General features: G+C 37.7%; 1 protein-coding gene across 9 annotated transcripts in view; it reads right to left on the bottom strand.

Annotated features, from left to right (window-relative positions):
* Positions 1–14,782, bottom strand: part of LOC144067544 (sodium bicarbonate cotransporter 3-like) — a 55,021-nt gene that overhangs the window by 33,718 nt on the left and 6,521 nt on the right. For 6 of the 9 annotated variants that reach the window (XR_013297968.1, XR_013297969.1, XM_077591374.1 and 3 more), the window contains exons 2-11: positions 12,494–12,575; positions 11,923–12,072; positions 11,038–11,176; positions 9,955–10,115; positions 9,688–9,876; positions 8,534–8,911; positions 4,035–4,150; positions 2,084–2,241; positions 1,397–1,484; positions 1,076–1,222 (exon numbers count right to left, since the gene is read on the bottom strand). Coding sequence is in view for 7 of the 9 variants with exons in the window: in XM_077591374.1 (XP_077447500.1) it covers positions 1,076–1,222; positions 1,397–1,484; positions 2,084–2,241; positions 4,035–4,150; positions 8,534–8,911; positions 9,688–9,876; positions 9,955–10,115; positions 11,038–11,176; positions 11,923–12,072; positions 12,494–12,575 (1,608 nt within the window). In the remaining 2 variants the exon portion in view is untranslated. The remainder of the gene's footprint in view (positions 1–1,075; positions 1,223–1,396; positions 1,485–2,083; positions 2,242–4,034; positions 4,151–8,533; positions 8,912–9,687; positions 9,877–9,954; positions 10,116–11,037; positions 11,177–11,922; positions 12,073–12,493; positions 12,576–14,782) is intronic. The other 3 variants (XM_077591376.1, XM_077591378.1, XM_077591379.1) reach the window with 3 other exon arrangements.

Raw genomic sequence — 14,782 nt, 5'->3', positions numbered from 1 at the left:
AAATAGGGAAATATAAGACTGATAAATTGTGTCATTTGTTTGGGCAAGCAGGAACTTTAATTTTGGGGAATGACTGAAACGCACACCTAATCTGTAGGACAGAGTAGTTGAAATCTTGAGGAAAGAAAAGAGGGTGGATTTTGTGTGAGAATAAAAAGGATTTTGGGTGTGTAAAATAATTTTACTAAAATGTGTGTGCAAAGTTATGAGGTCATTATTGATGTTTTTGTATGTGTTGAACCTGAAGCTGCATTAAGTTTTATAGCCATAAAATTGAGGGTTGGATTGATTCTGACCAGGGCAGTACTGAAGGCCTAGGTGTTAAATGCACGGCCTGCCACGGATATATTTATATTTTTAAGGTTTAGTGGGTAGTATTAAAGATCATAGAACGTATTATGCTAATTCAATGTAAAAAAAATGCTCCTACTAACAAAAAATCCAAATTATGAAAAGACAAATTGGAACCAATGGTAATCTGATTGCATGAGTATACCATTTATAAGAGGCTGTGCAATGTGTTCAGAGTTAACCAATCAAAATTACTCTTGTCAAATACGATACCCTCAATTTACCTATTCACCATTTAGAGTGCTGATATTTTTATAGTCAAAACTCAGTAAGTCACGGGTTTTAGAGATCACATTGCTCAAAGGTATCAGTGAGAAGGATGCTTACATTTCCAGGGCATTAAGTATACCATAGAAAACAGTGAAGGCACTGATCCATGCCTACTCCTTGTTACAAAAACGGCACAGTGGTATCCGTTTACAACTCCCTTTCAAAGCAGTATGTAAAGGCCTAAAATCTGCCACCGCTACATCTCGTGTTTGATGAATAACAATGAACTGTATGTGTTAAAAATAACCATTTGCATCTTGATCTGAATAGTAGTTTCAGTAGAAATATCTGATAATAAATAGTCATGGAGGCAAATGAAAAAATGAATTGCAACTATATTGCCCAACAGCATGCACAAATTCATAATCAGGTGTGTGCATATTTTTTGCAGGAACAAACATTTACAAAATCAGAGCTTTAGTATTTTATTCAGCAAACCAAAAGCGAAACAAACCTGAGATGGGACGTTTTTAGGTGGTTCAATACGGATAGTAGGATCCCACTCTCCAGGAGGGAGCACTGTCACCTGATCAAGAAACTCATCAATTCCAGAGAGGAGATCTGCTCGGTCTTTGGCTTTGTAAGCCACGTCGTGGAAAATCTAGACGATGGAAATAGATGGATAGTTCTAAACACAGAGATGCTCATTGGTGTGTATAAAGGGAGTGAAGCTAATTAAAATGCATTTATCCACCCACCACGACAGAATTAAATTAGCATAAAAACAACAAATTAAAACTATAAAGGCATTGAGTGAAAGCTTTATTTATAGTACCTCATCTGTCATTAGAGTGGCCATGGATCTGCCAATCTCATGGTACTGAGGACCCTTTCCATGAGGACCCAAAAGCAGGAATAGAAACCTTAGACAAAACACACATGAACATTAAAAAACCCTACCAATTTTTACATAAGCCTTTCATTTTTTACCAGGTAATGATAACAACAATAATAATAATACATTTTAGTGCACCGTTAAAAGCCCTTGAGAAAAATGAACAAGAGATAAAACAAATACATAGAAATAGGAAAAAAGTCAAAAGAGAAGAGCGCTACTATAGTTTCGATATGAGGTGACAATTCTGGGAACAAAAAAAGGGGGAATATCAAAGTGTGAGGGTAAAGTGTGGAAGTAAGATGACTGGGCTATGATAATATAAGGTTTAAGTTGTTGTGAGTGAAAGGATAGTTTCCTATTGCAGATGACACCTAGACTCTAGACCTCAACGACAACCCTAAGACAACCTTTGTATTAGATATAGAGTTTTAAGATTATTTTTTTCTCAAAATATTGTTTTACGACCACTTGAGTGCAGCATAGAAATGTTAACATTGGGTCACGAAAAATGAGTATTCAGTGATGAAAATGTCATCATGTTTGCTGAGGATATGTATAGTGAGGAGGCATTCACTGCTGAGGTCATTTTCTAACACATAATAACATCTTTAAAGAACAAAGTACCTTGTGGGAACTGGAACCTCAGTGAGGCCGGTGATGAGAACTGCAGGGGACAATCGAACAAATGCAATTATAGGTTTCTCCAAGAAATCAACTTCTCCCACCAAAACATTAGAAGCTTCAGCACCAGGGGGAATCTTCTTCATGAAATTCATATCGACCTAAAAACAAAGGTACAACTGAATAAAAACACAAGAATATATGCAAATCAGAAGAAAAGTAAAACACGAGGCTTCTTAGTTAGTGGAACGTCTTGGCAATGTTAAGGAGAGTGGAAGGTTGCGAAAGTGTTTTTGATGGCAAATGATAAGAATTTACAAGACAACCCAAATAATAATAATTAAATAAAAGAAAAAAGTTGGGACAGTACTGTTGAAAATGTTGACTTTGTAAAATATTGGGTAATTTTGAGGATAAAACCAATTGGCATTTGACTTTACGGTTTAAGATAGGATGTACAACATATAAACCATACGATTTATTAATGCGCTGTATATTATTTGCGATAGTTAAAAACAAAATGTTGAGGTCAAAGAGAAAACCTGCCCCCTCCAGCTTCTGAGTGATCTGGTCTAACCCATGTTTGCAATTTTTTTTTATTCAACTTAGTTTATTCTACTTTAACATTGACAACCAATGGAATATTTTAAGATTCACTAAGATTTGGGTTAAGTGAAATCAACTTAATTAGTTTTCTTTGTATTATTTTTTTGCTATTGTTGTAATTTTATCACAGTCATCCTTCATCACTTCACAGTTTCAACATACGCGGCTTCAATCTATCACAGTATTTTCAAATTAAAAAAGGTCCAAAAAATGTCAAAATTCACACTGAAACTCAGCGCCGAAGAAAAATGGCGGATGAAGGAGGACTGACGCTTAACTCAACGCCTAACAAGAAAAATGGCGCCGTAGAAGATGAGCCAAGCACCGAGCGGACGCCGTCAGCCTTATTCGATTAGCGCGCTGATGTCTGGTCTACATTATCCACAAAATGCGAGGGAAGACTGTAACATGTTCATTTTCAAAAACACGGTGGGCCATGGTGGCATGGTGTGAGAGTCTGCATCACAGTTCTGATAGGCTTCAATCTGATCTGTGGTGGGTTCCAACCTTGCCGTGTGGAGTTTGCATGTTCTCCTTGTGCCTGCGTGGGTTTTCTCCAGGTTCTCCGGTTTCCTCCCACATCCCAAAAACATGCATGGTAAGCTTCTCGAACAATCGGAATTGTCCCTCGGTATTAACATGTATAGTTGTTCATCTCCTTGTGCCCTGCGATTGGCTGACAACTAATTCAGTGTGTCCCCTGCCTACTGCCCCTAGTGGGCTCAGTGCCCCCGCCAACATTGTGAGGATAAGCAGAACGGAACATTTCTTAATGAATGGTAGCCCAATGGTGGACTTCTCTATTGCCGGACCATTAAAGTTTTCTGGAGAAACTTTATATTTCAAATAAGTATAATATATGATTTTATTAAATATGCAGTTATAGTATTATGAATAAATAGAGAGCTTACTCAAATATTTAGAACCCCAACTTTTTTCCTTTCTAGGGTTGTGGATTGACACCTACAGAGTACTGAGCAAAGATTGTCCAAACCTGTGATGGATTTTCTGCAATGGCAGTTAAATATATCTTAGACGAAATGACAGTTTATGCCTCCGTCTATGACTCAAACTACGCACCTTATTTTGGGAAGACATAATGGGTGGTTTGGCACATTCGTGGCAGCTTGCAATGCAAGCTTTCCAATTTAGTGGGGGAGGAACAGAAATTGTGAACATGCAAAGCAAAACATTTGCAGAATGGAGATTTACTGTGCCTGAAAGATGAATTGTGATGTCCCTCCTTTTGGAGGAATTTTCACCACAATTCCAGTAGAAGTTCAGACAGGTAGTGATGGTCGCTACCATCATGATAGACTGCCTGTGCTCAGTACTATGGCTAGGTTACCTTGCTGAAGTCGACACTGCTGCTTTCTCTACTGACCCCAACTTTGGAAGGCCGTCTCTCAGCTGCCTTTTCACTGTCCAGATAATTTGGGACGGAGTTCGGATGAACGAGTGGTCCTGGTGGAGAGGAAGTGAGGGCACAAATAATAGAATGAGAATGCAAGATACATCTGTGACATAGCAGTACATTTCAAAAGCATAGCTTGATTTTTTTCTACTTTTCATTTCTCTGTAGTACTTCAGAAAAAAGGAATGTCACTTTGTAATTGGCTGTACAATTTAGTAGCACACCACTGAAAACTAAACCACACACATGCAGGTACACAAGGAGTAAAGAGAGATAACCTCCTCTTAAATAATTAGGCACTGTTCGGATCTTGTATTAACAAAATAAACAAACTTCTGCATAGTGACTAGATCCTGTGGGTAAAAAAGAATAAAAGATTTAGAATTAATAAAATCTACAGGTTTCAACTGTGCAAGGATGTGATGTACACCACCAACTGATATAATTCTAACAAATAAATCAAAATTGAAATTGTAGTTAATAATGACAACAACTAATGTATGAAAAAATATCTCAACCAAAGTGATTTCATTTCACAGATGGACCTCAAAAGTGAAAAAGTGCTAGCTGTAAAAAGGAATCATTAAAAGCTTTATATTAAAAACAAAAAAAATAAAAAAAATAAAAAAACATGCCAGTGAAAATAATTAATGCTTTGCATTTATAAATTTCAAATGTCAGAAATAGGAAAAAGGAAATAGCTCAAGGTTAAAAGATTGCAAAAATGTTATACTTAAGAATAAGTCTTACTTTATGTCTGAAGTGACACAGGAAACGCTAGCACTTTAGTTAACATGCGGCTAGTTATGAATAGTGAAATGTAATGTCCACACAGAATGGGGGTAATGTCCTCAAAGTCATTGTGAGTATACCTTAGAAAAACCAGTCATCCATAGCTAATTCCAGAATTATATGCAAATTTGTCACTTAAGGAAGCGTGCAATTTATACCCCCAAAATGAAAAAAATAAAAATACTGGACACTAAAATAACATAAAAAACGGATAAAAAAAGTGCATATTGACAAGCCACTTCTAGGACTACATTCTATGGACAGACACAAAACAAATGCTGACTGCAACAAATCTGAAAGATTCAGCTTGATCTCACCATACGACTTGGTACCTCCAACAAGATTAACGACCAAAACCAAACAATTGCTAAGAACAAACATTTCTGAAGTAGTCTTTGGTTAGCCCTCAAACAATATCCTTCTAAATGTCTTTAAAAAAAAAAGGAAAAAAAACAATCTGTCAAAGGTATCTTTAAAACTACAGACAGCTCGGTACTCGGACGTTTGGTCGAAAGACGTTTGGTCGACCGGACGTTTGGTCCACCGGACGTTTGGTCCACCGGACGTTTGGTCGCTGGGTTCGCGAGTCCCGAGGTTTGAGTCACGAGACTTTCATTTGTTTAACCCGAACCCTATTCACTCAATGTTAAATAATATTCATTAAATCCCTATTCACCCAATGTTAAAATCTATCAATTGCATGTGAACCCAATCTACCAAACGTCCGGTCGACCAAACGTCCGGTCGACCAAACGTCCGGTCGACCAAACGTCCGGTCGACCAAACGTCCGGTCGACCAAACGTCCGGTCGACCAAACGTCCGGTCACGGACAGCTCAAGCAGGTTCATCACAACAACCGTACCAAAATATCTTTCAACAGGTGCACAAGTCACATTGAGTTACGCAAACAATTTGAAGAAACTCGGTTCTGTTAGACCACAAAATGCCAAATAAGTTGATTATAGGTATTTCCCTTCTATTTATTGCGACACTTTGTAAATTAAATTTAATGACCATTGTGTGCTTTTCTTCCATGATTAAATGTAGTAACAATGTTGTCCCAGTGCTTGTAGATGCTTGGTAGATGTGACCGGTGAACAGGAGCCTGATTGCTCACATACCCGACAAAGCCTCTTGGTGTAAGAGAGGGATTAGCCTAGGTTGCATCCGTTAAATTCCTCATTGAAGAAGGCTAAACCATGGAATGTTCACCCACACAAACCTTTCAGGAATGATCACAAAGCAGATCTATGCAAAACATTAAAATACATAACTAAATGGGTCAGAATGCACCAGAAGAAGTGGCATTGTGTCACAAAAAATGATTTCATTGTATGTTGATGTAATGTCCGCAATCATTATTTCAATGTTGTGACTATAGTAAGTTTGGACATGACAAACTGTATGAGTGGCCCCCTTGAAGAAAAAAAAGTCAACATAAAATGCAAAATTCCGAAAATGTTTGTTTAAAAAAACCTCAATTGCATAATTGTAAACCAGTGTCACCAACCATTGCCATCCAGACAAATTACTGTAAATGAAACATTTTACTGTCGAGTATCCACTAAATATATAGTAATGCGGCAAACTATTTAAAGACTTCAACTTTCGCCGAGCTTTCCCAATTAGACTAATGATTACACCATGATAATCCCATTCAAGTAAGGCAACTGCCACACCGAAGTCAAGACATTTGCATCGAGAAAAAACTTCACATCCTCCTAGTGAAGAGGGTACAATTATAGAAGCTTAACAGCTATAATAAGATGACCCTTTCACACAGCCTCTCAGGTTCAACAAGCGATAGCTTGTCCCAATGTTCCACTTTGATATGGAGCCAGTCAAGAAAGGAGACAAGTACAGACCTACACACGCATACATCTAATAATAAAGCGACAAAGTGGGAATTAAAAGTCTCTCTTGGCACACGCATGATTGCACAAACTTTACAGACACCAAAGAGAGCTATTCGTTGACATACATCACACGAACACAGAGATTAGGTTAAAGAATAACTATATATATATATATATATATATATATATATATATAAATATATATATATATATATATACACATGTATACATGTATATATATGTATGTATATGGATATATATATATACATGTATACATGTATATATATGTATACATACAGAGATTAGGTTAAAGAATCACTATATATAAATATATGTATATATATGTATACATGTATATATATGTATACATGTATATATGTATACATGTATATATGTATGTATATGTATATATGTATGTATATGTATGTATGTGTATGTATGTGTATGTATGTGTATGTATATGTATGTATGTATATGTATGTATGTATATGTATGTATGTATATGTATGTATGTATATGTATATGGATATGGATATATATATATAGTTACATTTGAAGCTATTGGCGAGACAATGCACAGTACTGAGTATTACATTTTCCAAATGCAATTCCTCTAAAACAAACAAAGAACTAGTTGTTTGTATTACCGATAAATATAGAAAATACCTGCTCCAGGATTTAATCTGATTGGCATGCTAGGCTGCTAACACAAAAAAATGACTAAATGGAAGGAATGCCAACAATACTTCAATACATTCATTTGGCTTCAAGCTATCGTATCTACACTAAACAGCTATCCAATTGATTTCCCCTGCCAACTGTGTCAGTAATGCACCTAAAACAATTGAACATACTACAAATATATTCCACAGAGACAAATCAATTTGTAACAAGATAATTATTCATTCATTCAAAAATAATTGTATTGCCTTGAAATCTGCCAAAATAATGGCACAAAGGAGTGGGATGAGGTAGCAATCGTTTTTGGACAAACAAGGGCGCTGTTTCAAAGCTCAAGTCCCATATTGAGTCAGATATGAGGCATTACACACCCCTATTAAATATCAACTCATACATGATGCAGACAAAAATTAAGAGCAACCAAATCACGAAGCTTTTTCAGAACTCAGCCATGGGAACTTAACCAAAAGATGTAACAAACGTGATCAAGCAACACAATAGAGATTTGAAACATAAGAAAGGGGATAGAAGAAGCACTGTATCGCAATAGAATGGGTCTTTGACATTTACATGCCTATATTCTCACCAATAGCTTTACTGTTTTAATGTCCTTTAATGTGATAGAAGAAAACAATTTAGGCCGATTCCCATTGAATTATTTAAAAGAACAAATGACATATTGGCAAGGATCTGGCTAAGGGATAGATAACAGAGACTGTGGTCAAACCCCCCAAAAATGCAGATATTTTCTTCCATAATTGTTAAATCACAGATGGTTCTACAACTATTTAAATAATGTTCTACTGCTTTTAACTCGTGACCAACCCGGAGTATATAGCTCTTTATAGCCAAAGCTGGGGTAGGTTCCGGTTCACCCACTACAAGCCTTCTAAAGATATGATTGAAAATGAATGGATGGTAGCCTAAGAATGTTGCATAGAGATGAAAATAAATGTAAGAAAGGAATGGATGCCAAAAGTTAGATTTGTCATGGCTAATTGGTGAGGTGGCCGCCAAGTTAACAGGAAGCAGAGCTTTCATGCTAGTGCTAGTGTTTTCTGATCAAGCAGTGACTCACACTGGCAGGCTACACAGATATTTGCCTTCTAAGGGCAGCAGCTCGGATCCCTGGGATGCACAGGATGATTGCCGGCTGAACTGTGGCAATGTGCCTTCCTCAGTCGAGTTTGGTGGCTCATCATCCTTAGGGGGAGATACCACCACTTCGGGGATACTATGAGGGTCAAAGCCAGCTCCGTGGGTACGTGGGGGGCTTGGAGACGAACGTCGAAAGGACACAGGAGTATTCTGAGGGGTGGTGTGGGGAGAGGGACCTGATGAATGCCCCATGCTGGAGGAAGAAGGTAGGAGGTGGTTGAGTAGGATGGAAATTCGGGACTCTTGTCTCTGAGGCAGGTTGGAAGCAGAGGAGGCTGCTCCTGGCTTGTTGAGGGAGGGACGCGAAGAGGAAAGGCCCTCTCCTAATAGATAAGACAATGTCAAAAAGGAGAAAGAAGGAAGGGAAAAGAGATAGAGGAAGAGGGGATGGAGCAGATAGGGGAAAAACATGTGAAGTCCAAGTATTTTACAGTGATGGTATTTGAAGACAGCCAGAAAGTGTGAGCAGCAATGACATACAGGAATGTTATTAGAGAGATGCATGCATTGAATGAGCAAATAAAATGGTCCCGTGCAGAACACACTGAGAATGATTCCGTGAAGAAGGGAGGGCTTATCCACAAGGCCTACAAACCTGTCTCATTCAAAGCTCAATCACGTGATTGTTAGGCAAAGCTTCATACTGCATGCCAGAAAATAAGATATCAGTGGAATTAACTGGAGGCAAACCACAGCAAACCAGTCCAGAACACCTACAGAGATAACACTTCACAGCATTTATCTTTGCCACTAGAGCTAATTATTTTCATCATCACCAACAGTGATTCAGAGACCTAATTTTAATCAAATCTAAAACTGTTAACTAAAACAACAACGCTTCAGCCATGCACCTGTTCCTAAAGGATTCAAGACCAGTCTTTCAAACCAAGCCAGCCATAAAGACAAAATAACTAGCACCCAGATTTCTCGTTCGCAATTTGGGAGTTAATGCTTTACTATTACATAATCCCTCAATGGTACTCACTTTCACCATCCACCTTCTATGCACGCAGTGAAAGATATTGCATCTTTAGAAATACTTTCTTCATAATTGATCAAATGTAAGAAAAAGAAAAATGAGTGCACTAGAAAATCTCACCGTTTCTTTCAAGCAAGAAAGGGTCAGAATGTTTCTTGCCTATATCAGCAATGGAGCGCACCAAAGGGATGCGGTTACTGAGCTTTCTCTCATTCTGATGATGGTGCTTCTTCAGCATAGCTTCTCGGACCTTCGCCCGTAGGTCCTCCTTGAGCTGGCCTGATGCCACCATGGTATCTATCACCATGTCTATATGAAGGAAAGGCAAATAACTTATTGTCTTAAAATATATATTTAACTCTGAATTGTTTCCATTAAAACATGTACCAGCAATTTCCAATATACTGTTGGCTCTCATATCCAGCATGACTGTGCCATTGAGGATGCAGCTCCGCAGTTCAAATAAACTGTGCAGTGACAATGTAGCCACATAGGGCTTGCTCCATCTTTCCCCTCCATCTTCCACATCCTCTTCAAATTTAAGCCACCTGTAGACAAGAAAAAAGAAAAATACAGTAATCCCTCAAATATCGCGGCTTCACTACATCGAGTTTTGTTTCCGGAAAAAAATAGTTCATAAAAATGTGAAAATCCATGCTGGAACTCGCAAGTAGAAGACCCCCGGGCGACGTTACGTTAGACACTACAGTGGAAGTTTAACTTCCCGGCCAGTCGGCCGACGATTCGACGGCCCGTGTCCGCGGCGTTCTGAGATTGATGGTTCAATCCCAGTTCCAGACCGCCCTGTGTGGAGTTTGCATGTTATATATCATTTTCTCTGAGTACTCCGGTTTACTCCCACATCCCCAAAACATGCAGGATAGGCTGGTTGAACACTATAAACTGCCCCTAGCTATAAGTGTGATCTTGAATGGTTGTCCATCTCCTTGTGCCATGCAATTGGCTAGCCACCGATTCAAGGTGTCTCCCGCCCATAGTTGTCTGGGATAGGCTCCTGCACCCCCACGACCTTTGTAAGGCTAAGTGGTTCAGAAAATGAATGAATAACTGTTCAACATAATAATAACCAGCTTTTCTCTGCGGATTGCTTATACTCATGTTAGTCATTGCATTAAAGCAATCCACAGGGGATTGAGAAGCTCTTATTATATTTGGTACAATGTGAATATCTGTCATTTGAACGTTAAACACAGGCCCACATGAATTAAAAACAAGTTGATATTGCTGCACAAACATTTGTTATGTATAGTAAAACATTGTTATACTTTATATTTGTTAGAATTGTCTTAGCGGCACATTTTCCATTTTATAATAATCGGTGTTTGATTTTGTCTGCAACATCTCTCCTTCTGAACAGAGGTGTCTAATTTTAAAATGTGAGATTGAGAACTAAATAATTTTGAGGATTTAGGTGATACATAGTGACAACAAAGTTTTCTTCACTCTGACCTGGCTGTTTCCCTCCATTCAGTTGCACTGCCGGCTCGGAAGGATAGCTCATCCAGTTCAGTGAAGAGATCATGTGGAACATGCTCCAAGTCATCGTCCTCCAAGCCCAGAATGAACTGGACCCTTTGAGATGGAGTGTCTGTTGAGATGGTGGCAAAGAGAATGAGTCTAAGAATGTGTAAGAAACACCTGTGAAATGTTCCTGTCATGTTTGACTGAAAGAGTAAAGTTAAAGTTCTATTTTACAACAATGTTGTTTTTTGTTTGAAAAAAATTACAGTTGAGGAAAAAAGTTGCTCACATATTTTATAATCCACAAGAGACTATAGAGGTGAAAAAAAGAGAACAGTCCATACATAAAAATTTCAACCCTGGGAACAAATTATACATACTGCTATATGTCAAACCAGCCAACTTGAATGGCCTGCTCACTTCATGTGGAATTAGGAGTTCAAAAAGATGCATCGGACTTAAGCCTTACAGTGATTTGTGCAAAATGACTTATACATTTGAAGTTAATTCCCAATGAAGTTATCTAAGAAGCTAAATTTTTTACTCACACTACTAGAAATTAATGTCAGGAAATGTTACGTAAACCCTAACCCTATGTAATAACAGTATATTTTCTTTCTTACAAAAGAAAACAAAAAATAATGACTCTGCTGAGTTATCATGTTGCTATTCAAGTAAATTAAAATAGGTGGGCAATTTTTTTAGCAATAGCTAATACAACCAAGTTTGAAATTAATAAAACTAATCAATCAAATTTTAATTTCATGTTCATGAACTCTCCACAATAGTCTAACAAATTGACTACTTTCAGACTAAAATGTATTTCAGAAGTTAGCAGAAAGTGAGTGCATCAGATGGGCTTCTGGTTCAAACCATAAGGGGGGGATTCTCTGTCATCCTCCTTTCCATCCTCCGAATCTTTATCTCTTCTCTTTCTGTGGTGTCTGTGTCCTCTGTGACGATGTCTACGCTTGTTTTCCCTTCCGATAGGAACATGAACGCCTACGTACACTGCTCTGTGGCCTAGAAAAACATTTGCAAAGTAACATTAAGCCAAACTGAGGGAACAATAGAAATTGTCTTAAACATGACAAAGGGATTGAGCATTTCAAAGTAAATTACGTTTTAAATTAATAATAGATTGAATGATTGAAGTTTCATCCGACAGCTACCCCAAAAGGCCACCACAGATGGTTTGCTATTTTCTGAAGAGGTGCCCCTAAAAATCAATGCAAGGCCACCTCACCTTTAGGCACAAATTATAAACAAACAACATATGGCTAGCAAAAGTGGGAAGAAAAATACTATAAGCATTATTTTAAGAAGGTATTTCCATTAAGGACTTTAATGCAATAATGAATTGAAACACAACAAATAGGAACCTTTGGATGAGAAACATGGGCCAAAAATTGTTTTCAGTCATGTGGCCTAGCTTATTACTTACTCTCCAAGTCATCCTTTTCATAGTTAGTTTGAATAGTGAAGCTGCTCTTTCCATGGTCAACTATTGCCTCCTCATCTAGACCCTAGAAAAGAGATAAAAGGATACAGACACTACATATTAAGATTTGCTTTTTTTAAACAAATATATAGATTTTTTTAAAAATTCCACAAAATACAGTATACCCCCTAGAACTTGTGTTGCACTGATAGCGACCATTCCCCAACATTCAAAATCATTTATTCACTTCAACAATGATAGGCTATTATATCTTACAATTGATGTATACAAATGACAAAGAAATTAATGGAGTGGAATAAATGCAAATAGCCAGATGAATGTTAAGGTTGTTGTGTTTATTTCTTAATTCCTATTAGCCAAGATTACGCTTTTCAGAGCAGAGGTCTTTCTCAGTCAATTACTTACTCAAATATTTGGCAATAAAGTATATGGGTGAACAAAGCAATACTGTTCCATAATCTCAAGCTTTATTGCAAAATGACCTGTATGAATTTGACCTGCCAACCTAATTCAACTTTATTTAACAAGGTTATAATTCCCAATTAAAAAAAAAAAAAATACAATATATGGCATTAACATTCCATTCCTTATATAATTTTATAAAGTAGAGCTCAATCCATCAGCCCACAACTAGTGATCATTAATTCGTCTTCCACTGTAAATCAGATTTGATTCTTCATAGGTGGAATACTTAAAAATAAGTGCTGAAAATGCACAAACACAGAAATAATTTGGACATCAGTTGTACACTGTCGGGCTTTCTGGCACAAATTCTGGCAGTAAACCTGCCTTCAGTCACTATGGGCAGAGTTAATTAATAACTTGTTTTGTATTACTAGAGCATGCAGTTAGCTAGCAAAGTATGCTAAAATGTATTTTATTGGAAGTGGTTAGTGTTTCATGATATCTGGAATTCAAGGATCTTGGGAGCACACATGCACAGTGCATCAATTTACATGGACTGTTGGTCCTTCTTGAGGGCTAGTGTTGGGTCTGTCCAATTCCATGCAACACATCCCTACACCTTCCACGTGTGGCACAACACATCCCTATAACTTCCACGTGTGGGACAACACAACAGACACGCTTGGTGAATGCCAACTGTATATAAGAGATAGAGACTCCCGCACTCAGTAGACACTGACGGCATGCTGTGAGCCACAGGCACTTATTTGACTGATAGGTGATTTTAATCAGGCAATGCTGGCTGGGCATTTAGAGGAGACGCCAGCATCATCTAAGAGCTCATAGGAGGTATGTGTTGCTGATCATAGTGAGGACCATAATTGGCTGGCTTGATGGGTCTGGAAATTTAGTCCCTGACAAGCAAATAACCTAAACTAACTGGTATGTGCGGTTTAAAAGTTGAGAATTAGTTTGTTTCAACACAAAGCAAAAGCTCTGGTAACATTGCCCCAAATTGTCTTCTACAACAGCTCTCAATCCCTGTTGCTGGTCCTCTTTTTTTAAACAATTTGAGCCATAGTCTTTATAGGTTGTGGGTCACTTGAAGCTCACATGAGCTCCTATAGATATCAAATCTCTGTGCTCATACAAAGGGGTTTCCTGACAGTAGGACCATCTGTTCCTGCTATATTAATTACATTTTTGTGTCTTCAGGTGCTATAATAAAAGTGAAAACATGCAGTTGTTAAAATAAAAACCTGGTCTTAATCATATGGTCCTACAGCAATATAAATTTTCAGAACATTGTATACTAGTGGTTAAGATTTACCTGGCAAAGAACTTTTTAACTGCAACTTTCGAGCCGGAACTTGCTGCTTCTCCATGCCTCAGAAGCGTGTATACCAGTTAATTTTTTAAAATTATCGAATCAGCTACGACTCGCTTTGAAGGGTACTGCTGGTGTCTTTTTCAGATGGTTGCTTTGCTTTCAAGTCCATGTAGACTCCCCTGGCTTTATCGCAGATTATCGACTCGGTCATACTATCTCCAGTAAAAAATGCAACCTGTACAGCACGGTGCTTGTAGATTTCTTTACGCGAGGGAGGTGCGCAATGTGCAATTACAGTTTATACTCGTAAAAAAGTATGTGCTCCCAGGCATTGCACCCCCCTACCTGGCATCGCAACTATTTGAGAAACACTGTTATTGAATTACACTTACCTGTTAGCATTAAAGGAAGATTTTTTAAAAACATTTCAACATTTTTATTTTATTTTTAAAAGTGTACATTGAGATTGTTTCTTTTTAATACTTTACATTTAAGGACTGTAAATTACTTGACAAAACAGTAGTCACAACATTCAT

The sequence above is a fragment of the Stigmatopora argus genome, chromosome 21 (genome assembly GCF_051989625.1).
Source record: "Stigmatopora argus isolate UIUO_Sarg chromosome 21, RoL_Sarg_1.0, whole genome shotgun sequence".
Taxonomy (NCBI): Eukaryota; Metazoa; Chordata; class Actinopteri; order Syngnathiformes; family Syngnathidae; genus Stigmatopora; species Stigmatopora argus.
This window is presented reverse-complemented; position numbering and strand designations above follow the sequence as displayed.